The sequence below is a fragment of the Micrasema longulum genome, unplaced genomic scaffold, assembly GCF_059751315.1.
Source record: "Micrasema longulum isolate JH-2025_06_02 unplaced genomic scaffold, ASM5975131v1 h1tg001192l, whole genome shotgun sequence".
Lineage (NCBI taxonomy): Eukaryota > Metazoa > Arthropoda > Insecta > Trichoptera > Brachycentridae > Micrasema > Micrasema longulum.
In genome coordinates this window covers 47,875-73,569 of record NW_028278379.1, presented here as the reverse complement: position 1 = coordinate 73,569, position 25,695 = coordinate 47,875, and the positions used below count along the sequence as shown (strand labels likewise).

At 31.0% G+C, this 25,695-nt stretch overlaps 1 protein-coding gene across 1 annotated transcript; it reads left to right on the top strand.

The window, feature by feature from the left end:
• Positions 1-307: 307 nt before the first annotated feature.
• LOC148276564 (TBC1 domain family member 13) lies at positions 308-22,992 on the top strand. Its single transcript, XM_088234083.1, has 9 exons — positions 308-555; positions 2,598-2,671; positions 3,094-3,219; positions 5,416-5,594; positions 8,302-8,400; positions 12,551-12,758; positions 14,685-14,886; positions 15,932-16,054; positions 19,248-22,992. The coding sequence occupies exons 1-9, from the start codon at positions 536-538 to the stop codon at positions 19,387-19,389; spliced, it is 1,173 nt and encodes a 390-aa protein (XP_088090209.1). The 5' UTR covers positions 308-535; the 3' UTR covers positions 19,390-22,992.
• The last annotated feature ends 2,703 nt before the right edge of the window (positions 22,993-25,695 follow it).

Sequence of the window (25,695 nt, the reverse complement as noted above, 5' to 3'; positions counted from 1 at the left end):
TAAGGAGGTATTATTAATATTCTTCGTGTATCTGAGGAATGACGTTGGGAGTGAAAGGGTTAATTTACCAATATCGACCGCGTCGACCAATATCGATCGATTTGGACATGACTATTACATCGATATCGATGATCGAATTCGAAATGTAGCGCAACACTAAATTAGTTACTGCATAGTCTATGACTAAGCGACACTAGCGCTTCGTGTGTGACAGCGTAACTATAATTTAAGTGTCCCATCTATATATTAGTATTAGTAATCTGTGGTTTATAGTTTATGGTTCTGTCTTCTGCCTGGTTCTGACAAGTTCTGCATTAGCTCTGAGTTGCGTTGGGTTATGTCGAGTTCTTTTTCATTTTTTATGATTATATTGTTGGTAGTTTTGTCATTTGTCTTCATCGGAGTGCTTGTATTCGAGCTTTTCTTGTGATTTATTCAGCACAGTTTTGCGTATTTCAAATTAATATCTTGTAAGACATACCTGAAAAGAATTGTTCAATTTCGCTGTTTCATATACTCCTGTACCATTTGTATCATGGCTTTGCACAAATCGAGGTATGTTATGTTATTTAATTACTGTTCATTTTAATTATTGCCACATAAGTATTATTACACCACACAGCGAAACACAAATCATATCATGAAGTATTATTACACCACATAACGAAACACATCAAAGACCGGGTTGTAGATCCACGGTAGTGTTGTGCACTCAAAAACCGAAGAAATAAACTAGATTCAAATCCCGCTTTAACATAACTCGATTCCCATTTTTCCATGGCAAGTTATTTACGACTTTTAGAAAATAGCCCGAAAATTAAAAGTTTAAAAACTTTATTTCTTTAAAGGAAAAACAAAAATCAGATTTCATGGCTTTTAGTAGTTCCATTTTTTAGGTTAGTTTGTCGGGTTTTTATAAACATGTCGTGCATTGATTTCCCACTCATTTGTCTAAGTTCACTTCTCAACTGCATTGAACCTGCCTTTATCCTTTCTCTGATAGTTTCATTTTAATAGATACATGCCGGGACTAAGACTCTGTTTAACACTGCGAGTCTAGTTTCGGAGATTTGACTGACATAATTCAGAGACTGCAAGACTGATCTCAAGATCAAGACTGAACAAATGATTGAGATACTTCGCGATTGGGCTACCAATGCAGTTCCCTGTGAACTAAACATATCTTACAAATCGGTTTCTTAGAACAGGCATTTGCCCATATAGGAACCGATTGCAATATTAGGCGTATTAATATTTCTGGCTTGCCGACCCTTCATATACTGAGCCTACTCCTAGTACTAGCAGAATTTTGCCAGAGTGTTTTTTGTGCCATTTTGTAACATTGTATGTATAAACTAATAAATAAATAAATAAATCTGTTCGAATGATTTTGGTTGATGTATTGGGCATGAGACGCGTCGCAGCGCAGCTTATTCAAAAGCATTAACAAACTCAATGAGAAACTTCAGCCCTACGGGAAATTGGATACAAATAATGTTTTCTTGTGCGGGGTAAAATTTAGAGCATTACATTGCATTGCAAAGTTTCTTGAAAATGTATGGAAAAAAGAATAAAAAATATTTTTATAAAAACGCACTACTTTGAATGACATCACTGGTTTATATGAATCAACTTTTGATCTGAGAGCTATGCAAGATTTTCGGTCTGCTTGCCGTTTCTGGACCAATGGGAAGAACTGAATGAGATTAAGCTGAAATGAACCTCTGACGTTACACGTGGAGTTATTTTAGAAATACAAAACCCTAAAAAATCGTAGCGCTGATAATACAATACGATTTATAAAAATTTAAGAAAAAAATTTTGGCTTAGTTTAATAGTCTATTAACAAATAATAAAAAAAAAACATTAAACTTCCTCATTGGCTGAAGACATGCTGGAACAAGTCAGAATGGAACCCACATTCTTGGAGCGTATCGTAACTGGTGACGAGACATGGGTTTATGAGTGCGACATGCAAACTAGCCAGCAGGCATCGGAATGGTGCTTGCTTAACGAGCCGAAACCGAAAACGCCACGTCGTCGCTCTAAAATCAAGGTCATGCTCTCTGGTTTCTTTGATATTCGTGGTATTGTTCACTCGGAATTTCATCCTGACGGCCAAACAGTGAATAAACAATATTATTTGAGCATAATGAGACATTTGAGTATGCCTACAAAAAGTGCATGAATGACAGGATTGTCTGTTTGAAAAAATGTAACGCATAAATTTGGAAAATAATTGATTTGTAGTATTTTTTTTTGGCTCAGTCCCAGTATTTTTTTGACTGAACATATTATTTATTTATTCACTGGATAATGTGACGTTTGTCATCTAGTGGCGACCTAGGGTGCATTCAATATGTTTTATGAGACTAAAAACCGTAGAGTTTGATGACATAAAGAGCGTGTACAGTAATGAAAAATAGGGATGAGTGAAGAGGAAAAGAAAAGGAGAATGTTTTCACTAGAAATAAAAATGAATTTTGTGAAAATTCTTTGGAATAAAATAATTGGATATGGCATTTAGTTTTGTAGAACGATAACTGGTTTCATTACTCTCACAGCAGTTTTATACCTAATAATAATCTCATTTCTAGGGTCAAGGAGTTTGAAAATGTACTGCAGGCTGAGGTGATTGATCTTTCAATTCTACAAGCACTTTGTTTTAACGGTAAGTCTTAAATATTTTTGTTTGTTATTTATAATATTTGTTAATTGAATCTGATATTTATGTGTATAATGGAATAAAGTTAGTGTTGTTTTCGTTTTGTAACGTTGTCGTAGTGTTCTACGAGACTCATAGAGCTATGAGCATCCAACTTGTGTCCAAAAAACGACTCTAATAATAATGGCATAATGTTTTAAATAGCGTATTATTGTAATTTGGCCATAATTTAAGAACATCTCGAGTTTTAAGCACCATCCTAATGTTTACAGCTTCACCGCTATGGTGCATCTGCTCCTGTGCTCTGTTAATTTATAGACCATTAATTATTATTATTAAAATCGTTATCTTATGTAACACCATTTTCTTAATATAATACCTCTAGCGCACTTTACAACAGTGATATGTAAAATAATAATATTTCAAAGGTGTTCCTGATGAGGGGGGACTCCGTTCAATGTGCTGGAAATTACTTTTGAATTACCTCCCATTGGAGAAATCATCTCGAGCACAATTTTTGGATCATCAAAGAAATTTGTACCGACAGTTTATTGGTAAGTTGACAGTTAATATTTTGTTTACTACTTCCTACAGAAAACCTGCATTTTTTTACTATGTACCATTTAAATAAATCAAAAAGAATTATGTTTCAGCAAATTATTAACTACTCCATACTAGTCGTTCAAGACTACATACATACCTAATTTGAAAATAGATGTAGAGGAATTGTGAATGGATATTAAAAGTGTGCTTTGAGTATGAGAGTACAGAGGTTAACCATAACCGAACCATGGTGACTAATATAGTATTTCTTTGCATTTGCTGATGCACAACCAAAGTGACGCATCTCAAAATTTTTGAGAAAAACTGAAAAATGTTTATTTTTTATGTCTTCAACTATGACATTAATACTACTTATTGTACTTAAAAGTGTGTGAGGTGATTATTTTTTAACTGTTAAATTGTCATCAAGATTTTTATAGTCGTGTCGTTTGTCTAACACAATTCAAAATTGGGTCAATTAAGACTTGAAGAAATCATACTTCTTATAAACATTGTTTTCTTTCAGCTTTCTTAAACAAATATTTTTTTTTAAATTAGGGCAATAGAGAAGTGAATATTAAAGAATTAACACTTTTTCCCTGGGAACAAACTCAGTACTGTTATTTCAATTTAATCAGCAGAGCAGTCTCTGCATTAACATCAGTCTTGTCAGTCGCTTTTGATGCAGCCTCCTGAAGAACAACAGCCTTGGTGGTTTCTCAAGCCACATTTGCATTACCATCAGTCTTGGTGTTTTTTTCTTCTTCCTATTTGAGTACATTATAAATTTCTTACAAGTCTTCTATACAAAGTAGATTTTAATTGAGTGCAAATTATGATAAAATCATTTATTGATTAATATAATATATTTAGCTAATTATTGGAAGACTTGAAATATTTTTTAATGCCTGCAGGCTGAAATACGACATTTACTTTGGTCAAACAACTTTTGAGTAATTAAATGCATATTTAAAAAAAATATTAAACGTCACCACCAATAATCAGAAAATACAAGGAGCTTATTATAAGGGTGTTTATTTCAAGTTAGTTGACACATTCTATGTATATGTAGATGGAGTACAATTAAAATAAATTATGTAAATATGAAATTTCATTATGCAACAAAATGGAACAATCAATAAAAAGTCACTTCCATAGAACCAAAATATTCCCTGTTTCTTTAAAATTAATTATTTAAATAAAGCAGTTCAAATTGTGTCATTAATGAAAAATAAAATTACTTACCCCCACAATTATCAACGAGCTACTAAATAAAATATGATAAATCATTTCATTGAATACAAAAATAATGTGTCCATGTTTAAAATGCTTAAAAGCAAAGTGTTCATAAGCAAAATACTTATCAGGGCCCCGATTACAATGGGAAATTAACATTTATAATCAATTTTATCTACAAAGTAAAATTAAGTTTTCTGTATTAAAAGCAGAATATGCATACATTTTTTTCTTCCAAACATGTTCAATTATAGGTTACCGACGAAGATACTTTAAATGTTTATGCAAACATACTCATTTTCGTACACAAATATCGGTGTTTCTTTATAGTCAGTCGAAGATAACTCTGTTAACTTCCCATTGTCATCGGGGCCCACGGTCAGTATTCTAGTGGGAAGTTAAAATTTATCTTAAATTTTATCTACAAAGTAAAATTAAGTTTTCTAAAAATTAGAATATGTTACCAATTGTTTTTCTTAACATGTTCAATTACAGGTTATCTACGAAGATACATTGAATTTTCATACAATTATACGCATTTTCATACATAGATATAGATGTTAGTTTATACCTTCTCGATATGTACCGATGAATATAGCATTTGTGATCACGGCCTTGATCTTATTATATTCCATAAACCTTCTAAAAAATAGTATCAAAGTTGAAAATGTTGTAAACAATGCACCACTTTTAAGATGTCTACTTGAGCGAAAGCACTCTTTGGTCAGAATAAAACAAAGTAAAACATAACTGTGGAGTTTTATCAAGAAATATCTCCAAAAAACATCAATATTATATGTGTAGTATATGCTTCTCAAAATTTTAATGTATGTAATATGGTCTGTCTAAGTTGAATCAATTTACCTGCATTTAAAATGTTGAATATGAGTCCCCCATGTTCTTCAGCCTTGTCTTTCTATTTAAAGCCGGCCCACATTGAACAGGTAAGTAATTGTGTTTATTTATTATAGATGAAATGATTTCTTCTCCCAGCGGTGAACAGGATCACCCCCTAAGTGTAAATCCTAACAGTTCGTGGGGATCATATTTCAAAGATAATGAAGTTCTTCTTCAAATTGATAAGGATGTCAGACGTCTCTGCCCCGATATTTCTTTCTTCCAATCTGCTACGGAGTTCCCTTGTGCCCAGGTATGAAAAATTCTACATACTACTTTTTTAAAGTTGACATTTTTTGTTACATTTTCTCTCAAATACTTAAAACTCTGGACCCTTTTAATGACTTGGTTAGGCAATCAGGGGATTTTGAGGATCCAGCCATGAAATTATATACAGTATATACATTCCGTGAAATAAATACCGGGACTGAGTCATTTAAAAGGCCCGCATATATTAATGTTTTTTTTTGTTCCGCTAAGTTAGCATAACTCGAATCTTGATGCAAAATTTTTCTTGGGAAACATTTCTATAAGCTGATTTCTGGAAGTAGAAATAATACAAATATACTGAAAGAGATCAGTTTGTATGTTCCCAATAATAATACTAGAGTGAGATCTCATGCACTGTTTTACACACCCAGAGCCGTACAAATGCAAGTCAGAATTCACTCATTAATAGGGCAGTTTGCTTGCTGAATACGGCTTCTGCGGATAATATGAATCCATTTTTCTGTACATATCGACAGTTCAGCAGCTATCTGTATTCATTAACTTCTAACTTTTATTTACAGTCTGAAATACGTAAAGGATTAAACAGCCTGTAAAGTAATGAAGACTACAACTGTCAAATAAATAAACTGTACTCTATGTTGACGCTAAGTTTGAGCACGATCTGTCATTTAGTTTGTAGTCAGCAGCCACCTTGTAAATTTCAAAATATTCACGTAATGTTGAGACTTATTAACCCTCCCTCCCCGGTGATGTGTAGCTAGTACACATTGCATCTAATAACTATAATATCTTTATAAAATGTTATTCAATGACATTTACTAAAAGTACAAATTTTTTTACGCACAATTATACGATCAAAGATAATTCCATATCACGGTGTAGCTAGATTAGAGACTTAGGAGTTATTCTTGATAATAGATTGCTGTTCGGTTCTCGTATAAATTCTATTGTTGAAAAAGCTTACTAAATGCTGGGCTTCATTTTAAGAATTTCCAAACCTTTTAAAAAAACCAAATATGTTAAAAACTTTATACAACACTTTTGTACGCAGTGATTTGGAGTTTGCATCCGTTGCGTGGAGCCCACAATACATAACAAACATAGAAAGGATTGAAAATGTTCAATGAAAAATCTTAAAATACCTAGATTATAAAAACAATAAAACGCTTTGTATTTACAGCCAATCTGCCAAACAAAATGGATTTTTTACCCTTGATAATAGATGCACTGTATCTAAATTATGCTATTTACATAATAAAGTAGACTCTTTTAACATACTCTCCAAAAGTAATCTTAATGTCCCCTTTCACGTGACAAGAAATAAGTATTTATTCTATCTGCCAGTCTATAGCACTAACTATGCACAACACTCTTTCCTCTATCGTTCTTGCTCTAACTATAATGTTTTTTTTGTCATATATTGATATATTTTTCATGCCCCTTAATTTATTTAAAAATAAATTAATACTTATTATTTCTGGCTGCGATACGATCCCACTTACTATTTAATGATGCACACACCTGAACACTTACTCCCACACTAATATACATAAACACACATCTACACTTACTTTCATACAACTACACATAAACACATCCTTTTGTTGTAACACAATTTAATAATATGTATGATTTTTATTTAGAAACTTTGCTGGTCTGTCTTTAAACCGTATTTAAAAAAAAAGGCATTACATCATTGTCGACTGTTTGTTTCTTTAAAATAAATAAATAAATATTGGGTTTAGATTTTCAGTATTCCTCCATTACACATTTACGTATCGACTGAAATAATTTGTTATTAAATAATAGGTACTTATTAGGCACAAAAAAAACATTTTATCGGAAATCGGGGATAAATTACAAATATCATCAAAAGTATACTCTCAGTCAGTCACGTAGTCCAGTACTATATAGATACATAGTAGCTCTCGGATTTCGCCCGAGTCGTTAGTGATACCCAATGGTTTTTTAATGTTTTCAGCAGTTAGATTTGAAATATTATCATCTTTGAATTAAATTATGGTTAATTAAAGCTATTCCCCATAAATATTCTATTTTTCTCTTTTTAAATCTCTTTTTTTTTTTTTTTAATGTGTAGTGACTACACAGCACCGTAATGCGCGGGTGTATTTAGGACAGTAAGGGAAAGGTTATATAACTTAATGTTGAAATATTTAGGATTTTTTGTTATAAAATATATATATTGAAGTTATGATTTTGTACTGTATTATAACAGAATATTTTCAATATGTATGTCAAAAATATAAGATTGTTTGACCATTTAAGAGAATTCTTTTTTTTCAATAAAATGTTTTTTTAGTTTAATTTTATCTGTTATGGAAAAAATATTATTTAATTATCTTGTGTTGTGTCAATTCTATATGAAGGGTACAGGATATAATGGATAAATGTCTAAAAAGGTAGTTTTGAGAAGTAACGTTTTTAAGTTTTTAAAACTCTTGAACATTAAAATAAACTTATAAAGAAACTTATTATCGCTTTATTTCCAGTATTTAACTGAAATCCACCCTTTATCCCCTGTGTGCATTTTTTTTTTCTTGCACAATTATTTTTGAAAGTGGGAGCCTTCATGTCAATTTTTTAAAACAGAAATATAGATCATGTGAGTTGCCGTCAGATGTCATTATTAGTTTAAAACACATCAAAGTTGTCAACCATTCTTTATATCCTGTACCCATATGTTAATATTGTAACTATAAATGTTTCAGATCGTCTTTAGCTCTGGGGATAAGAGACTGCACAAAAGAGTAGCAAATTCTCCATTTAAATATGAAACATTAGAGAAAAAAGGGCTTGGACTGAAAAAGGTATACATATTATGCGTTTTCAGATTTCTTCTTAGTGAGAGTTATTTTCCAAACGTCTCACTAGGGACTCTTTATTAATTCAAATGTATTAATTTTAGATCACTATTTTTCAATATTATGTGAATTATACATTTTAAATATTGTTTTTTGCGACACACCATGTACAGGGTGTTCTTTAAACCCTGTTGCATCTGAAACCACGATGATCAGTATGGGCAAGAAGACATATTAACATATCTAAACAAATATTTAGAATAAAGAAAATTTTAAAATGAAATATAAAAAAAAACAAATAGTTGCTTACTTCTGCAGGGGAGAAGCGAGGGGAGTAAGGAACTATTTGTTTTTTTTTTTAACATTTTATTTTAGTAAATTTTATTTGTTCTAAAAATTTATTTTAATGTGCCAATATGTCCTCTTGCTCATACTGATCATCGTGGTTTCGGATGTGATGGAGTTTAAAGACCACCCTGTAGACAGTGATAGCTCTGTGGTCAACCAAAAAAACAGTCCATGTTATAATTTGGTAATGAAAATGATGGATCTGTTATATCTTGTTGGCAATGACGTTTTTCAGAAAATTAAAACAACAATGTACCCACCCTCCTATGCATTTTATGATTTATTTTTATGGGTAAAGAAAAATAGTGCTATTAGAAATAAATCATTTACCCAATGTTACTTGAATCAATCTTATGGCGGACTTTTAGATATCAATCTTTTATGTATTGCGTTGTGCTTTTAAATCTGCGTTTTTTTATTTCTTGTGACATAATGAATGTGGACTAACTTTTTTAAAATGCCAAAAATATATAGATTGTACTGTTTCTTTAAGAAATACAATATGCTCTAACTCCATGGTAGAGCTTTCAGCATATAACCTAACTAACGCTCATAGGGTGACCACGGTTTAGAAATATAAATATATTTGAATTTATTTTTAACATTATTTACTTTAAATTTTTATTTGAACATAGGAACCAGAATAATAAAATGACAATGTAATAGATGTCTGAGAGATGCGTTGAATATGGTGGCTGAGGAACCTGTTCAAATGAGGGAGAATTCTTTTATTCTTCAAATGCGACCGTTTTTCTGCGATTTAAATTATCAACTGATCCAATAATGATGAATAATATGCCCCAGTTATGGATTTACCCTTTTCAAGATAGTCAATGAATATTACTCAATGCCCATCCCAAAATATGGAGGCCATAACCTTTTCCCTCCATTGTTGTATCTTTAAACGCTTTGGAGCACTTTCACCCGGAGAAACCCATTGTTTTGACTGTTGCATGGACACTAGTGTTAAGAAATGTATCCATGTTTCATCCAAGTCGTAAAACTAATTTATTTTTGGTCCACTGTTAGCTAACGCGGCACCCATCGCGCGCAGAGCTTCTTCATACCCAAAATTTTATCTATGATATTGAACACACTGCTATATGACATCTGTGTGGTCTCAGCTAGCTCCCTCAATTTCACTTTGGGGTCTTTCAAAATAAATAATATGGATTTTTTCCATGTCTTTTGGGCGTCCAGATCCTTTAGCGTCATTGGTGCTTAAAAGGTCACAACGAAAACCGCTTTCGAATCGTCTTCATCGACAATGCAGTCCAGATAATACTTATCTAGCTTAGCTTTGGTCTCGGTTATCGCTTTCCTGTGTAAATAATTATGCTTAATCAGAATACGAAACTCAGATTTTTCCATTTAAAAAAAACACGGAGGTCGGTAATTTCTTATTGCTGTAACTTGGAAATCCGTTTAAAAAAATGCCTAAAATTTTGACGGACCTCTAATGCAGGATGAAGCTTTTTATCATTGGTTGACATTCGTGCATACTAACACCATCTCTTAGGATTATTCCAAACTTTTTGATCCACCTAGTACAGCGATGATTTGCTCAAACATTCCCATAAGTTCATCAATGAGAAACTTCAGCCCTACAGGAAATTGGATACAAAAATGTTATCTTGCGCGCGGTAAAAATTAGAACATTAAATTGTACAGCAAAGTTTCTTGAAAATGCATGAAAAAAATAATTTATTAAAAACGCACTACTTTAACTGATGTCACTGGTTCATATGATTAGTACCAATTTGAAGGACTAATAGAAAACAACTTCTGACGTCACACACGGAGTTATTTCAGAAATACAAAACTTTAAAAAATTATAGCGCCGATAATTCGATGTGTAAAAAAAAAATCGGCTTAGTTTTTATAGTCTTTTAACAAATAAAAAAGACACTTTACTTCCCAATTCAATTGTCAACCCTTTTTTTTAAGGATTTAGAAAAAAAAAAGGCCCACAATAATCGTAATAAAATGCTTATAATATTCATAAAAACACGGCGGATAGCGGGCAGGTGGTATTGCCAAACAAAATTAATCAAGAATTGGTAGTTGGCATATGCGAGAGTGTATAATATGTTTTCTAAATATGTAATTATATGTCACAAAATGTATTGCGATTTTCATTTACAGACTTATTTTTAAAAAATCTTTCCTACAGCTGTTGAAGTGTAAGACCTATGAGTTTTCATTGCTATGCAATTTTTTATAAAGGTATCTAAATAAAAAAATGGAAATGAATTCTACTTATTTTAAATTTTATAATTGAACCACTAACTTTGTGGTTATTCATTATAATAAAATAAATATAAACAACTTTGTTTTAACTGATTATTTTTTATTTTTTCTACTTACCGGTTTCAAATCTATACAAGCTTCTTTATCAAGGTATACTTAACTAATGAATTCTATCCTCTTTTATTTTATCCGTGTTTACTAAAAACTACATGTGGAGCTAATAAATCAATTCTTTTTTCTTGTAAGGAAGGGAAGCGTAATGTGAGATGGATACGATCTTTAAAACTAGACAGGACCGGACTAAAGAAAATATAGTTTATTTGTTTTTTTTTTCTTTTTTATGAATCTCTTTTCATTTCTAAGATTTCCACATCTAATTTCAATATTTTATTTTCAACATGAACTTTTCATCCAGTGTCTTTGTTGAAATAATGGTTATTTTCTATCAGATGGTCTGCAAATTCAGAAAAATTATTGATATTTAGGCGCCTAAAGTGTTCTTTTACTCTAATATCAAAGTTCCTTTTAGTTTTTCCAATGTAGATTGAATTGCAATCATTACAATTTAATTGGTGTATGCCAGATTTATTATATTTAGGGACTTTGTCTTTGTGATTTTTTAACAATGTTCTTTTATTATTAGTTGTGTAGAATGCAGGAACTAGTTAATTGTTTAGAAAAGTTGTCATTTATAAAAATAATCCGCTTCCATAGTTTAGGTGGGTTCGCTTTATTATTGTCGGAGTAGAGAATAAATATTTATTTGTAAGTTTGCGTTTTTGTTTTGATATTTTATTAATTAAGTTCAAATTATATCCATTATTAATAGCTATCAGTTTTGTTGTATTGCTATTTTTAAAAATTAATATCATCTAGTGGAACGTTAATTAACATATGTATCATTGAATGGAATGCGGAATGTTTATGGGCAATTGGACGATTTGAGGAATTATGAATAATTGTCTTTATTTGTTGGTTTATGGTAGATATCAAAACCATTTTTTTTTATCTTACAAATTGACAATAGTAAAGGAAATCTTAGAAATTAAAACAGCGATTCATAATAAAAAAAATAACCAAATAAACAATATTTCCTTTAGTCCACTCCTGTCTAGTTTTAAAGATCGTATCCATCTCACATTACGCTTCCCATCCTTACAAGCACGAATAAAATAAAATAGGATAGAATTCAATTGCTAAGCAAACCCTGATAAAAAAGCTCGTATAATTAAAAAAAAGTAGTTGAAAACTAAGTTGTTTTTATTTATTTTATTCTACAATTTTTTTGTTTTTTTTAAACTTAGTTGTGCGTTTCATCTTTTTAAACAAAATGTTTTATGTATAACTTATTTTAAACTATATTTTTTTATTTTTAGGAAAATATTAATATATATATGCATTATTTTCAATACAAACTAAAAAATTATAACTTGTGTTGATTTACTCGAGTTTTACATTGCGAACTCTTTAAAGGGCCGCTTTTTGGTAGATTCTAAATTGATTTTTTTTTTTCATGTTTGCTTAAAAAGTGTTTACTGTAGGTATTCTACTTTTACAGCTTACGAAGTGCGTAGTGAAGTCACGTTACGACACTGGTGATTATCATCCCATGAGTGAAGGCAACGAGGCTCACTGGGAAGTTGTGGAGAGGATTCTTTTCCTTTATGCCAAGCTGAACCCTGGCCAAAGTTACGTTCAAGGCATGAATGAGATCATCGGCCCAATTTATCACACCTTTGCTGTTGATCCAGATTTGACTTTTAGAGGTAAAATCAAATTTAATATATTTCAAACAAAACTTACCTTCTCATCAATACATATTTTTAAAAATAATATAGGCTAATTAAACTATGTGAGTTTTTAGCTATTTATGAGGAAATAATTGTAATTATAATGAATCGTTTTTACGTTCTTCAATTTTATGTTTTCTTTTTTACACCGAAATGTTCAGGACCCATTTTTCTTCATACATTCTCAAACAAATATTCCCCCCAATTAACGTTTTTTACATTTTTCATCACCCGGGTTTTACGTTTACAATTTTTCGGAATTCATTTGATGTGTCAAAAAAGCCAAAATTATGTCGTAATAATGGTGCCACAGTCCGCGCGCCACCGTGTGTGGAGTGTTCCACGCGAATAAAGAATAAAAAAAGGTAAACAACTAATAAAGGATCGATTCAAAGCAGGTGCAGCGTAATTGACCTTTTTGTTTAAATGTCTTCCTTTAGGGGTAGTTTTAGTTTTCATTTGAACAATAACGTCATATTGACTTGTATAAATCATGATACGCAATTGACGAACGTTTAGGAACAATAAAGTTTTAATATTAATAAATTGCAATGTTTGAAACATAACAATAGAAATATTTAAAGTTTAAAAAAAGATGGTTTTAAAAGTGTGAAACAATTTTGCAACAGTTGTTTTTAGAGATGCCTTAGAAAAAAAGGTGATACTATACAAATAACATTTTCCAACATTTAGGGGGAAAAATATTGTAGGTTATTTTACGCAAATTCAAAATTTAATTTCTTTATTTTTTATTTACACATAAAATAATTTTAACATTATGTTTTAAATCAAATAATAAAACAGATTACATAGTAACACATTACATAGTAATAAAATACAAAATATAAACATATTTTTAGTGAAATCATTGAAAATAGTCAAAAAATATTAACAATCCCCAATTATCACCGTTTTTGCAAGTTTTCTTGAAGTATATATATGTAAACTATAGTTTAATTTTATTTTGATGTAATTTCTATTTTTTCCATACGTTTTTTATTTCCTCACTTTACCATTTTCCTAAGTTTTACACATTTTTTTCTAGCTCGATTGAAAAATGTAAAAAGGGGTTTTTTCTGTATGTTCTGTATTTCTGTAAGTTGCCATGCCTATTTGAAAAAATAGGCATGGCAACTTTTTTCTTAGTTTCTTTTAATCCTAAGATAACTTCACATGGTGGAAAGATGATAAATTTTTAGCTATAAATACCAGTTCTGGGACTATAAACAAACCATCATGTCGTTTCTCCGTAAAGGTAGCTAGAGAGGATAGAATGCCATATCACTCTGTCTGCATACAGATCTCAGCTTCCTCTACATTCTTACATCTTACATGCACGCCCGCCGATTATTCTGACTTTTGGCATGTCCATCTTCAAGTATTTGGTAGATGTCTTTTTTACCTGTTCTTTCACTGTCTATTCGCTCTACATATCTAAACCATCCCAGAACTCCTTTCTCGATTTTGTCGATGATGCTTATCTCAGCCCTACACAATGTACAGATCTCGACATTTGTGCACCTATCACACATAGTTTTGCAACACATTCAGCCTACCTTCTTTGTTTTTCCAATGTCATACTTCGCTCCCATCGGGGAAGAAGATATGAAATTGGAGAGAGCATAGTATTATATCATTTCAGTATTACACGTATTCTCTTATTCTGGGATATATCGTTGACGTTTTCAATACATGCAGGTATTTGGATAATTTTAGAATAGAATTTGCAATTCAGTTGTAATATTTATATATTTAGGATTCCATTTTTGTTATTGACATTGTTAATATAAAACATGTGTAGTAATCAGGGTATTTGTTTACTTTTATAATAAGTTAAAATTAAGATAAGTCCTATGGTTTTGATTATAGGCTTCAAATGAATAAAAGCTGATTTTATTTCAGAACATGCAGAGGCAGATTGCTTCTTTTGCTTCACAAATTTGATGGGTGAAATAAGAGATTTCTTCATCAAAAGTTTGGATGAAGCTGAAGGAGGAATCAACCAAATGATGGAAAGACTGGAGCAGGCAGTTCATACATATGATGAAGAGATTTGGAAATATCTCAAGGAGTTGGACATCAAGCCACAGTACTATAGTTTTAGGTATTAATGTATTTTATTTATTAAATCATACAATTTTTTTTTTTTTGTACTCCCAGGAGTTACAACAAACTCATTTTGGGACAGAAAAATATTTACACATAGGTATGTTAACAACAATAATATAGCAACAAATAGTAATAAAGTAACAAGTAATAATATGTGCATAAAAACTGAAATAAGATAGCAAGCAAATATATGATACAAATCATACATCCGTTTGCCATCCTTTAAACAATCCATAATAAAAATTAAAAATAAAATTGTTATATTTACATATTACAAGAAAGAAATATTTAAGGGAAAAAATAACTTAAAACTAAATTTCATCGTATCCAGATTTTTATTTATTTATTAGCGGACACTGTCCATTTATACAATTTATTGGGTTTTAATATTACAATAAAAGAATAGTTAAAAACTTTTTTTTAAAATAAAAGAAGCATTGACAAACATTAAGACAATATCTGGACTTTTTATTTAGTGCTCGTTTAAATCGCTGTAAACTTAAACAAAAAAAGTCCAGATCTAGTATTGAGTTAATTAATTAATTTATTTATTATTAAATCAATGTCGCTTACATAAATTATCATATGTATCAACTTTTCTGCTATTAAAGATTTGTAAATTTATATTTGTTATAATTCTAAAGGTATTTGAAATTAGGATTATTTGGTAAACTTTGTGTGAATTGTATATTAGCGAGTTACCAATGTCTAATTAACACTTTTAAATTAATTTAATTGGATATTCTCAACATATATTATAATGGTTTGAATACAAACTAATCACATTTCTCCTTATGAAAATCAACTTCAGTGTTGTAATGGTAGTAATGTGTAGGTACACCAGTGGCCCCTCAGGGCGAGAATGGTGTAAGGTTGTAAAGTGGTTAGAGAAAAAAAGTATTGTCATAATCTGTTTTTTCGCATTTATTTATTATTAAATCTGTATTAATTTCATACTTCTCTTTTTCATATTTTGGCATTAGTATTTTTGTATTGTTGACAACATGCATAATTATTAAAGTGTTTTTTTTTTTCTTCAGATGGCTTACATTATTGCTCTCTCAAGAATTCCCATTACCTGAAGTAGATAGAATATGGGATTCATTGTTTGCCGATAAAAATCGATTCGATTTTCTGATATGTGTTTGCTGTGCTATGATCATGTAAGTATTTTTAATTATTTGAAAACCTGTAAATAGATATTTAAAAAAAATCTAGACTAGAGCAATGTCGTACAGTTAGTAGGATGTATAATAACTGTTGAAATCAGGGACGGTCGGTGGCAGAAACTTCAGGGGGTGCAAAAGAAGACTTCTGGGCTCAATCCTTGCCTTGGACAAAGAAAAAGAGAGTTTTCTTTTTTGTCTTTGTGGTGAATTAGTTTTTTAAAAGAAAAACAAATGAAACACCAAATTGATAAAATGTTCATATTTATATGTACATTTCAAAACTGCTTAAAAATTACTTACAAAAAGGCCATTCTACGATCTTTTGATCTAAAATAAACTTGATTTTCCATTGAAGTCATTGTGTAGTTAATAATTTACATATAATTAAAGTATAAACAATAAAAAAGTTTCACTAAACACTCCTGATAAATTATTACTTGCTAAAAATTGCTATATTAGTTGCTATCAATGGCTAAAAATCAGTAACATCGACGACTGATAACATAACATCATAGCTGATCCAAAATACGAACTAAGTCCCCGATCCTTAAAAGTGTAATAGAATATTCTTTGTTTTTCGTTTAAAATAATAGCTATAACAATTAAACATCAATCCAAGATGTGTAGAATTCAGATCTTCCTTACTCTTCTAACTATGCCATATTAATCTAGTAAAGATTTTTTTTCAGCACAAAATTTTGATTTTTACCAAACTTTTAAAATACAATCAAAGCATCATAACATCACTTGGCTAAAATATTTTAAAAAAATGGTTTTGAATGTAGGTTCAAATATATTTTTTTAATAATCAGATCTCTTAATAAATATATGTTTTGAAATTATATTTTTTCTACTTACACACCCACACACACGCACCTTCACACACTCATTCACACACGCACATTTACACACACACACATGAATGCAAACGTCGAACACATACAATTAACACAATATTATTTTTGGTATGTATATATATTTACATATTTATACACACACAATTCTGGGTTTTTTATCCCAAGGGGGAGTAGGTATATTATTATTTATATCACTACAGAGATGGGTAGAATTTTTGTTTCAAGATTATGGATATTCGAGCGTTTACAGGGCTTATGACCTGTCATAGGTTGGGTTCAAGTGGCCACTTTTATGTAGAATTCTACAACATTCCCCATTCCGCTTATTAGCGAATATCCATATCGGTGACATTTTTGGTTTTAGTATATATGTCATGAAACAGGGAAAGCTTTCGCTAGCGCGTTTGGAGCGCCATCTATGTATTTGATATTGAGGTTAAGTATTAAAGCAAATTACTTTATTTATGTAGCTAAGACTCTATCCGAGTTAAATTAATTACTAGTAATCGCCTGCAGATGGCTCTGCAATTTTATTTACTTAATTTTGACCAGATCATGTTTTTACACAATATTATTTTTGGTATGTATATATATTTACATATTTATACACACACAATTCTGGGTTTTTTATCCCAAGCCAACCTATGACAGGTCATAAGCCCTGTAAACGCTCGAATATCCATAATCTTGAAACAAAAATTCTACCCATCTCTGTAGTGATATAAATAATAATATACATACAATTAAGCAAACTCTCTCCTCAAACGTTACTTATAAGTTTAACAGAGGATTTTTTTAATTGGCTGTAGTATTATTCATATATTTGTAATTATTGTTATGTAATAGTTGTAAAAATCCCAAATAAAATAAACTAAAAAGAGATGAGTGATGTCTTGTGATATACATTGAAATGCTGCAATCACTTGGCAATTAAATGGGAAACAATTCAATAAACATTTTTTACAATTCGGTATCCTTCGCAGATCGGGTCAGGGACGTCAGTAGGTGCATTGCTCCCGATTTGATAAATACCTCGTATAAGTATCACTGCTATGTTTTATCTCACCGTTTGAGCTGGTTTAGGCTTCTTCCCTCTAATATCAGTAGAAAACGGAATTTCTTTGAGAGCAAATTCATATACGCACCTCTTTCGCCTTGCCGGATTAGTACGGGGTTGCGGGTGGCGCAGGCGGACAGCGAGTACAGTCAGTAGTATTAGATGTGATTGTATGTGATAAAGATAAGGTGATAAACAAACTAGTGCAGATTTTTTAATCTTAGTCTTATTAGACGCTTTATTTCTGAAATGATAGGGAGTGCATTGTGCTCCTTGCTCCCTAGTGAGAGCCGTCCCTGGTTAAAATACAGGGTCGTACCTACCATAGGTTTAGTTGGCACAAAGAACCAGACATTTGCTTACATAATAATGCGTGTATGACGGGGCCCATATATTTCAATTGATCTTATATAAACCATTTTTTTTTTAAATAAAGTAAATAATAGATGTGAAGGATGTTCATACATAGCCAGAATGGTAAATGTTACACAATGTATACAACTTTTTTAGCTCGGCATCTCAATATTATGAAAAAAAAACTTTCTTGATTCGGGTGCCGTGTCACATCTAAGAATATTTATAATTTTTGTACTCCTAGTAAATGAAGAAGGTGCATTGCTCGTTCTGGGGCGAAGGCGACTGTCACCCGTCTCATGGGTTACCCATCACTGTATACCCATCCTTATCGTTTGATTGTTTTTGTTTTTCATGGGAGTTAAGACCATACAAAACCCTTAAAAGTGCCTAGTTTTCTGACGTTTGGTATAAAAATATAATAATTATTTCTGAAAAAAACCTAAACATACAGACAAATAGTTTTTTTTTCTGATGTTCTTTCTTGAAAAAAATACAAAATCAATTCAATTTTGGGGTAGGGAAAACGAATACGAGACCTTAATTTTGTTGATTTTTGTTAGGTATAATCATTCCGACATCATTTATATTCGGGGAGGTATTTGTGAGAGAGTGACAAAAAAACTGTATTCAAACATATACATACTTATTTATCAAACCACTCCTTCGCCACATAGCCTCTCAAACCAACCTATGGCATCTTGTAAATTCCTAGACTTATATATTTCCTACTCAAATAAATTTTACACCTCTGTTGAGATATCTATCAATGTGAAAAATAAACATGATTTATTTATAGATATTTTATAGAAGAAGGATTACATTTTTGAGAAGGGAATATTCGAGTCTAGGCATTTACAGGCCATATGACCTGAATATGATTGACTTGAAAAAAAAAATATATATCATTCTTCCACAGGGTGCTGAGAGACCAAATTATCGAATCAGATTTTGCTACGACAGTAAAGCTGTTACAGAACTTCCCCCCAATGGATATAAACATAGTTCTTTCAAAGGCTGTTAGTTTACGCAACAAGAAGACTGGTTTTACAAATAATTAATTTTTAAGATAAACATTATGCATGCCATTGTTGTAAACCTGAATCAAAATGAAATATTAGTAATAATAGTAATTTCCACGTGGATGCATGTTAATAACCTTTACATAATGTCGCATAAGAGATCCATCGACTGCCTGGCTACCTTTTCTATTTCAGAGAATGCTCAATTACGAGTGACGTATGAGAAGTACTTGGCCTCGACAAGAAAATATTATTTTTAGAATATAACAACTTTTTAATGTTTCATTGCAAAACAGTTTGATTTATTATAATAATATGCTTCAGTTTAGAGACTTTTCAGTGAGACGCGAGTTTAAAACAGGCTAAACTCAATAATACTTTAATATAAATAAATAAATAACAAACATGCATCTGTGTACATATCACGATTATAATATAATATACTTATAACTTTATCATGTAAAAAAACAGTGCAGTATTTTTTCCAGTAGACATTTCAAAGGTGACACTAAATAATACTGATAAAATATTGGTGCTTCCATCTTTTTCTGAGGCCAGGCAGTTATAATATAATCCTTGTATAATTGAAATGGGTATTCATTTATTGATTTTTTCCACTGACTCGAATAATTATATTACTTATATTTAAATTAAGAGTTGCCCGGTGGATAGGCTCTCTCGGAGACATCCATAATCTTCAGTTAGGTGCGAATGTGGAAAATGAGGTGAATTAAAATACCAATCCATATTTACCATAAAAACATATCAATATCGATTAGTTACTGATTTTGCTAAGCTATTTTTTTACATACTGTATTTTTTTTAATTGTCTACGACTTTGAATTGAGTTTTCCAGCTAATGGGATTATTTCGTTTATTTACTACTCGGAATTGCACATTTTTCCCTCTGTCTTTATGCATGTTTAAAATTTGCAAAATTAAATTCTTTGAATAAATAAACGGTTATTATCGATTAATTCCAGATTTGCTAAGTTAGACAAGTGATAAAATGATTTTACCGTTAAAAAATAAATATATTTCTTCATTAAAAATCTGCCAATCCATAAAAATAGATATTTAAAAAGTTATATTTACAATACAATTACATAAATAATATTTACAAATTTTCATAAGATACAGTCAAACTTGGTTATTATGAGGAATATGGGATCGGCTCAGTTTACTTGTTAAAAGCATTATTCATTATACCAGAGAAAGTTTTTTAAAATCCAATTGTCATTACGTATTGTCACTAAGTAAACAAATAAATACATATAAGTATAATTCATACAGATAATTTAAAAGTATTTAGGAAAATTATTATAAATGCTTACGAACATACCACTCTCTTAATTTCTAATGCAAATAAATAAAGACTGGTATTTTTCCACAATGTGTCGATGTTCAAAAAGTAAATATACATATAAATCATACAGATATTTTAAAATAAAACTGCTTGAAAAATTATAATAAATGTTTAAAAACGTACCTCTCATTGGTGTTTTTTGTTAACATTGGTGTTTTTCCACACTGTCAATAAGTATAGAGAAAACATTTTAGACACTTTTTATTTTATAAATAATTGTCACTTTCACAAATTGAGAGACATTTCCTCTTGTTAGACATGTTTATTTAGTTAGTTTTTAACTGATCTAACATCACCAACTCATAGTGTTTATTATGCATTGACCATTGAACATTAAAAAAACTGTAAAACCTTGAAACAATGATGTCATTCGTAAACTACAAAAGAAGTTGTAAATTATAACGTGGTATTATAAGCTTGAATGTTTTGCACACAATTTCAACCATATGTGTTATACTTTGTCAATGTTGTCAGCGAAAACTTGGCGGCCTCCGTGGTGTAGTGGTCAAGACGCTTGACTCACACAGAAGGTTCCGGGTTCAATTCCCGGTGAGAACACAAAAATCAAATGTGATTTTTATCAATCCTGGGTATTCTGTGATGTAATTCACCACTGTAATTGGGCCTCCTGGCCTGTTGTGGTGAAAAAAAAACATTAAAAAATAAATAAATAAAAACACCAATTAGGTACTTAGACACTTGGATTCCGACGGCATCAGTCCTAAGTTAGCCACCCGTTTGAATTTTATTAGTTACGTTCTTGTTTTGAAAATTATGTTTTTAAATGATTGAAGAGTTTTTGCACAACTGTTGACAATATTTTTGTTGAGTTTGTCTGAGAAGTAGCTCGTTATATAAGTGAATAAATGTATGGAAAAAACCATGAACTAAAATGTCAAGAAAAGTTTCTTCATTACATCCGACATGTTGCTATTTCTGTGATCGTTATAACCAAGTTTGACTACATATACAAATGACATTAATTTATATTTTACTCAGAAATATTTCTGTGATATTTTACTTTGTAATATTTTCTTTATGTAATATATTATTCAATAGTTCATTATTATTAAATTTTGTAATATGTAAATTATACTAGGCATATACGTCGATCTTTGTGCCATTTAAAGAAATTAAGCCTCTAATTGCACTTATTTATACCCCTCTATGACAACTAGCGTAACTTTTGTAAATGTAAATATATTTAAAGTTTATTATTGCAATAATGCATTACAAAATTATATTTGTCTTTTTAAATATTTAAACTATATATTATATGAGGTGCTGGGGGCCATAGGAGCTTAAGGCGATGTTTGATATCAATTTAATCCGAGTACGTAATTAGATGAAAAAAGACTCATGTTTTAAGCCGCACTAACTCAAGCATCAATATTAAAGCTGAAAGTTAAATAAACCAAAAAATTCTGTATGGCTAGATTTAAGTTTTACGAAAATTATTATCTCCGAAAAACATAACCGCTAAATATGTATGAGACGGCAGTTTACAAAATTTGTTTCATTTTTGTTAAGATAAAATCATAACATTATCATCATTTCATCATTCCCTTTCCGCACCTAATTGTGCATAAGGCACTGCACTGGTACAACCAATCGCTGCATATCTTGATCATTATTTTTTTACATGAAGGTAAGATGATCAGTCTTACGGTTAAGGTGCCAGTACAGGGACTATGAAATATTCTAGTGTAAAAACACCCTTTAAAAATAAATATTTAATTTTTATCATGTCGGGAATTGACCCATGGTAGGCAAAACACCTCTTGCATGGTAGGCAAATGCGCTGACCAGTACACCACGAGGCCGACATCGTAACATCAACCGTAGTCTTATTCATTTTATATAAAAAAACAAATGGTATAAATGTTTGAAAGCTATTTTGCAAAAAACTGTCTAAATGTCGCTTAAGTTCCTCTAGCTCTCAGCGCCTCATGTCAATGAAACATCTTGGTTTAGTTTTACTATTTTATTTCTTTTTTTTTTACGGTTTAATGAATCCTTTACAAAATTATAATAACAGCAGTTAAAACATTAGAACAAAAATTATCAATTTTTCATAAATATAGTATGTCAATACCAACAAGCTCTTTTGCCTAAGTCTTGAAGATGCCTATTTAGACGAAAGCGCTTGTTGGTCAAAAAATAAAATAGTATAACTGAACCAAAAAATTTCATTTATATTTTATATCAAAATTATTAACTTATTTCAAGAAAAAGCTACAAAAAACATCAATATTATGTACTGTAATTTTTTACTTCAAGAAAGCATTCCAATTTTTTTTTTAATAAGTTAAAAATAAATCAAAGGGAATTGAAATGTTTTTTTTTTTAATGTTATTAAATATTACCACTTATCTCATTTAAATAAGATTAGTTATCACCGAATTTTGTGGTTCACTGTTTATTTTGTATTTGATAAACATATTTCTTTCACATAATTGAAGACATGAGTACATAAAGGTAAGACAAAAAGCATAATATGCACGTTATAGGTAACTAAATTCATACTAATATCATGTCATTACGCATATTCAAAGTGACATTACAAACAAACTTCAAATCTGCTCATGTGTTGGCAATGCCTGGAATACGTATATTATCTTCTTCCTCTAACGCACAATTCATCGGTATGAAACATTGTCTGTCTCGCTCAAATGACGATTTTAAGAGATATGCTATATTTTATACAAATTCAGGGTAAAAGATTGAGCAAAACAGAATATGCACTGGGACGATTGCGCATGCGTAGACAAGATGATAAAATCGTCCGCTAGAGTCTATTTTGCTAGATCTTTTGGCACTAGTATTGAATATTATGATGTTTACGAGTATACTATTGCAACGAATCCCTGTTTCTTTGTACCTACCTATAACATATTTTTACTATCAATAAAATTACAAATTTATTTACACAAATTTTTACTTGGCAGTCCACTGCACTTATGAACACACTAAGAAACCGCCTCTGTTTGCAACTTAACACCTTTATCCACTCATGTCTTCAATTTATTATGTATTATTTGTAACTGAGTCACCGGATTAGAAAAATGGTCCGATAGTCTATGCTCTAGTTTCGAATATTTTTTCCATTGATATCAATTAAATAAATATTCGAAACAAAACTTGGTTCTCAACGTATTCCTTAGTAATAATGAAGAAAAAATATTCTCCCCTAAAACATTGCTTCTGTCAGTTACAATGTTATGGCTCAATATTATGTGCATACATATCCATTGTGTCAATAATATTTTGTATGTTATAGATGCCCTCAAGGAAAAATTTCACTTGATAAAAAATTCTAATTGGTGAGATGGGCGCATTGTGTTTTTTCAAAACTTAATAATTATGAACTTAAGAATCCAGTTGTGGTCCCGTGGCTAGTGCTCACCGATCAGAGGTCCGAGGTTCGCACTTAGCTCTGCCACAACTGAATTCCTGATTTTTTTTTATGAGTTATTTACAACTCGTTGAAAATGGTCCACAAAATTAAAATATTTGGCTAAATCATTATAAAAAATGCAAATATTTATTTAAAAAATTATTCTTTAAAAAATGACTGTATGTATAGCAAGAAATTATTTGTAATTTAAAAAAATGTTTATTTATGTATTTTCTGTTATGCTCGGAGTGTTACATCACAAATGGTGAAATTTGAGGGTAGCGCTTTTATTTATGTTGAAAGATGTTATAATTTATTTATGGATAAAAGACATGAAAATTGTTTAAGTTGAAAATAAATATTATTTGAAAAAAAACTTGTATTTCATCAACCATCATGCAGTTTCCCGGAGCTTGCAGTGACGGGGCGTGCACTCTTTGTCATGGTTGTCTACAAATTATTATTATGGGTATTGTAGAAATCCTTGCCCATTTAATCTTGGAGGTAGCTCAACTGGGCCGACTAAAACTCCGTCGATTATTCCGGCCCACATGTTCACACTGAATTCATGTTGAAAAGTACTCGGTTGAACTGCATGCGGGTTTTCAGAACACCGCAAGTGGACATTTCTATGATTAATAATCCCCTTCCTCGTAAATGTTGCCTCGTCTGTCCATAGGACTTTTTTCCAAAAGTCGGTGTCCTGTCGTAGCTGCCGTTGAAACCAAGAGCAAAATGTAACCCTTGCAACATAATCAGGCTCATGAATATCCTGAACTATTCGAAAATGGTAAGGATGTAAGCCTTCTCTCTTGGGTACTCTCCAAACTGACCATTTTGACAACTGTAGTCTTGCAGCGATCCTCCTCACATTAACTCTCGGATCTCTGGTAATCATCTGAGAATCTCTTCTTCATCTTGTGGCGACAATAGCCGAGAGTGTTCGACTACTTGTTTTCGAATCCCGTTTTCAGCTAATCTTAGGTATGTAAAGACGAAAGTCCGAATATTTGGCGTAACTCGGTCTGGAAATCTTCTTCGATATTCTCTAACAGCAGCTTCGGCATTTCCGTTACAAAACCCGTAAACAAACACCATATTAGCAACGTGTTGACTTGAAAATTCATTTCGAGGATGACTTGACATGTTACTACTTGTAAAAAGTTCAGTCACCAATCACTTCCGACTCAATAATTTGCAGAAAACTGAGAATGAAGTTAGTAGAGCAAAACAAAACGAATATGTGATCACAACGGGTAGCGAAGGATTACAAGTAACAACAAGCAACCGTCTGGATTATGCGACTAATTAAGACCTTTCGGTAGATGTTGTCTCACTCACTCGCAATACATTTATCTATCCTATTTGCTCGTTCTAGGAATGTGGGGTCCGGCCCTCTACCTGGATCGTCCCAATCCGGGGGCGGCTTTCGCAAAGGGTTTAGTTATACGACATTCGTACTTAATAATAATAATAATTAACTTTGGATAACAAATTTGATTTCATTTTGTAGATAACATAACAAGCTGTAGAAATAGCGTAAAAAATTACCACTTAACTGACTAGTTTTTGAATGATGTGC

Bases quoted from the DNA above. Each gene is read 5' to 3' on its own strand.
- LOC148276564 (XM_088234083.1), top strand. From the start codon at position 536: ATGGCTTTGCACAAATCGAG. The intron at 3,220-5,415 runs GTAAGTTGACAG...TATTTATTATAG, and splicing joins TTTGTACCGACAGTTTATTG to ATGAAATGATTTCTTCTCCC. The intron at 5,595-8,301 runs GTATGAAAAATT...TAAATGTTTCAG, and splicing joins CGGAGTTCCCTTGTGCCCAG to ATCGTCTTTAGCTCTGGGGA.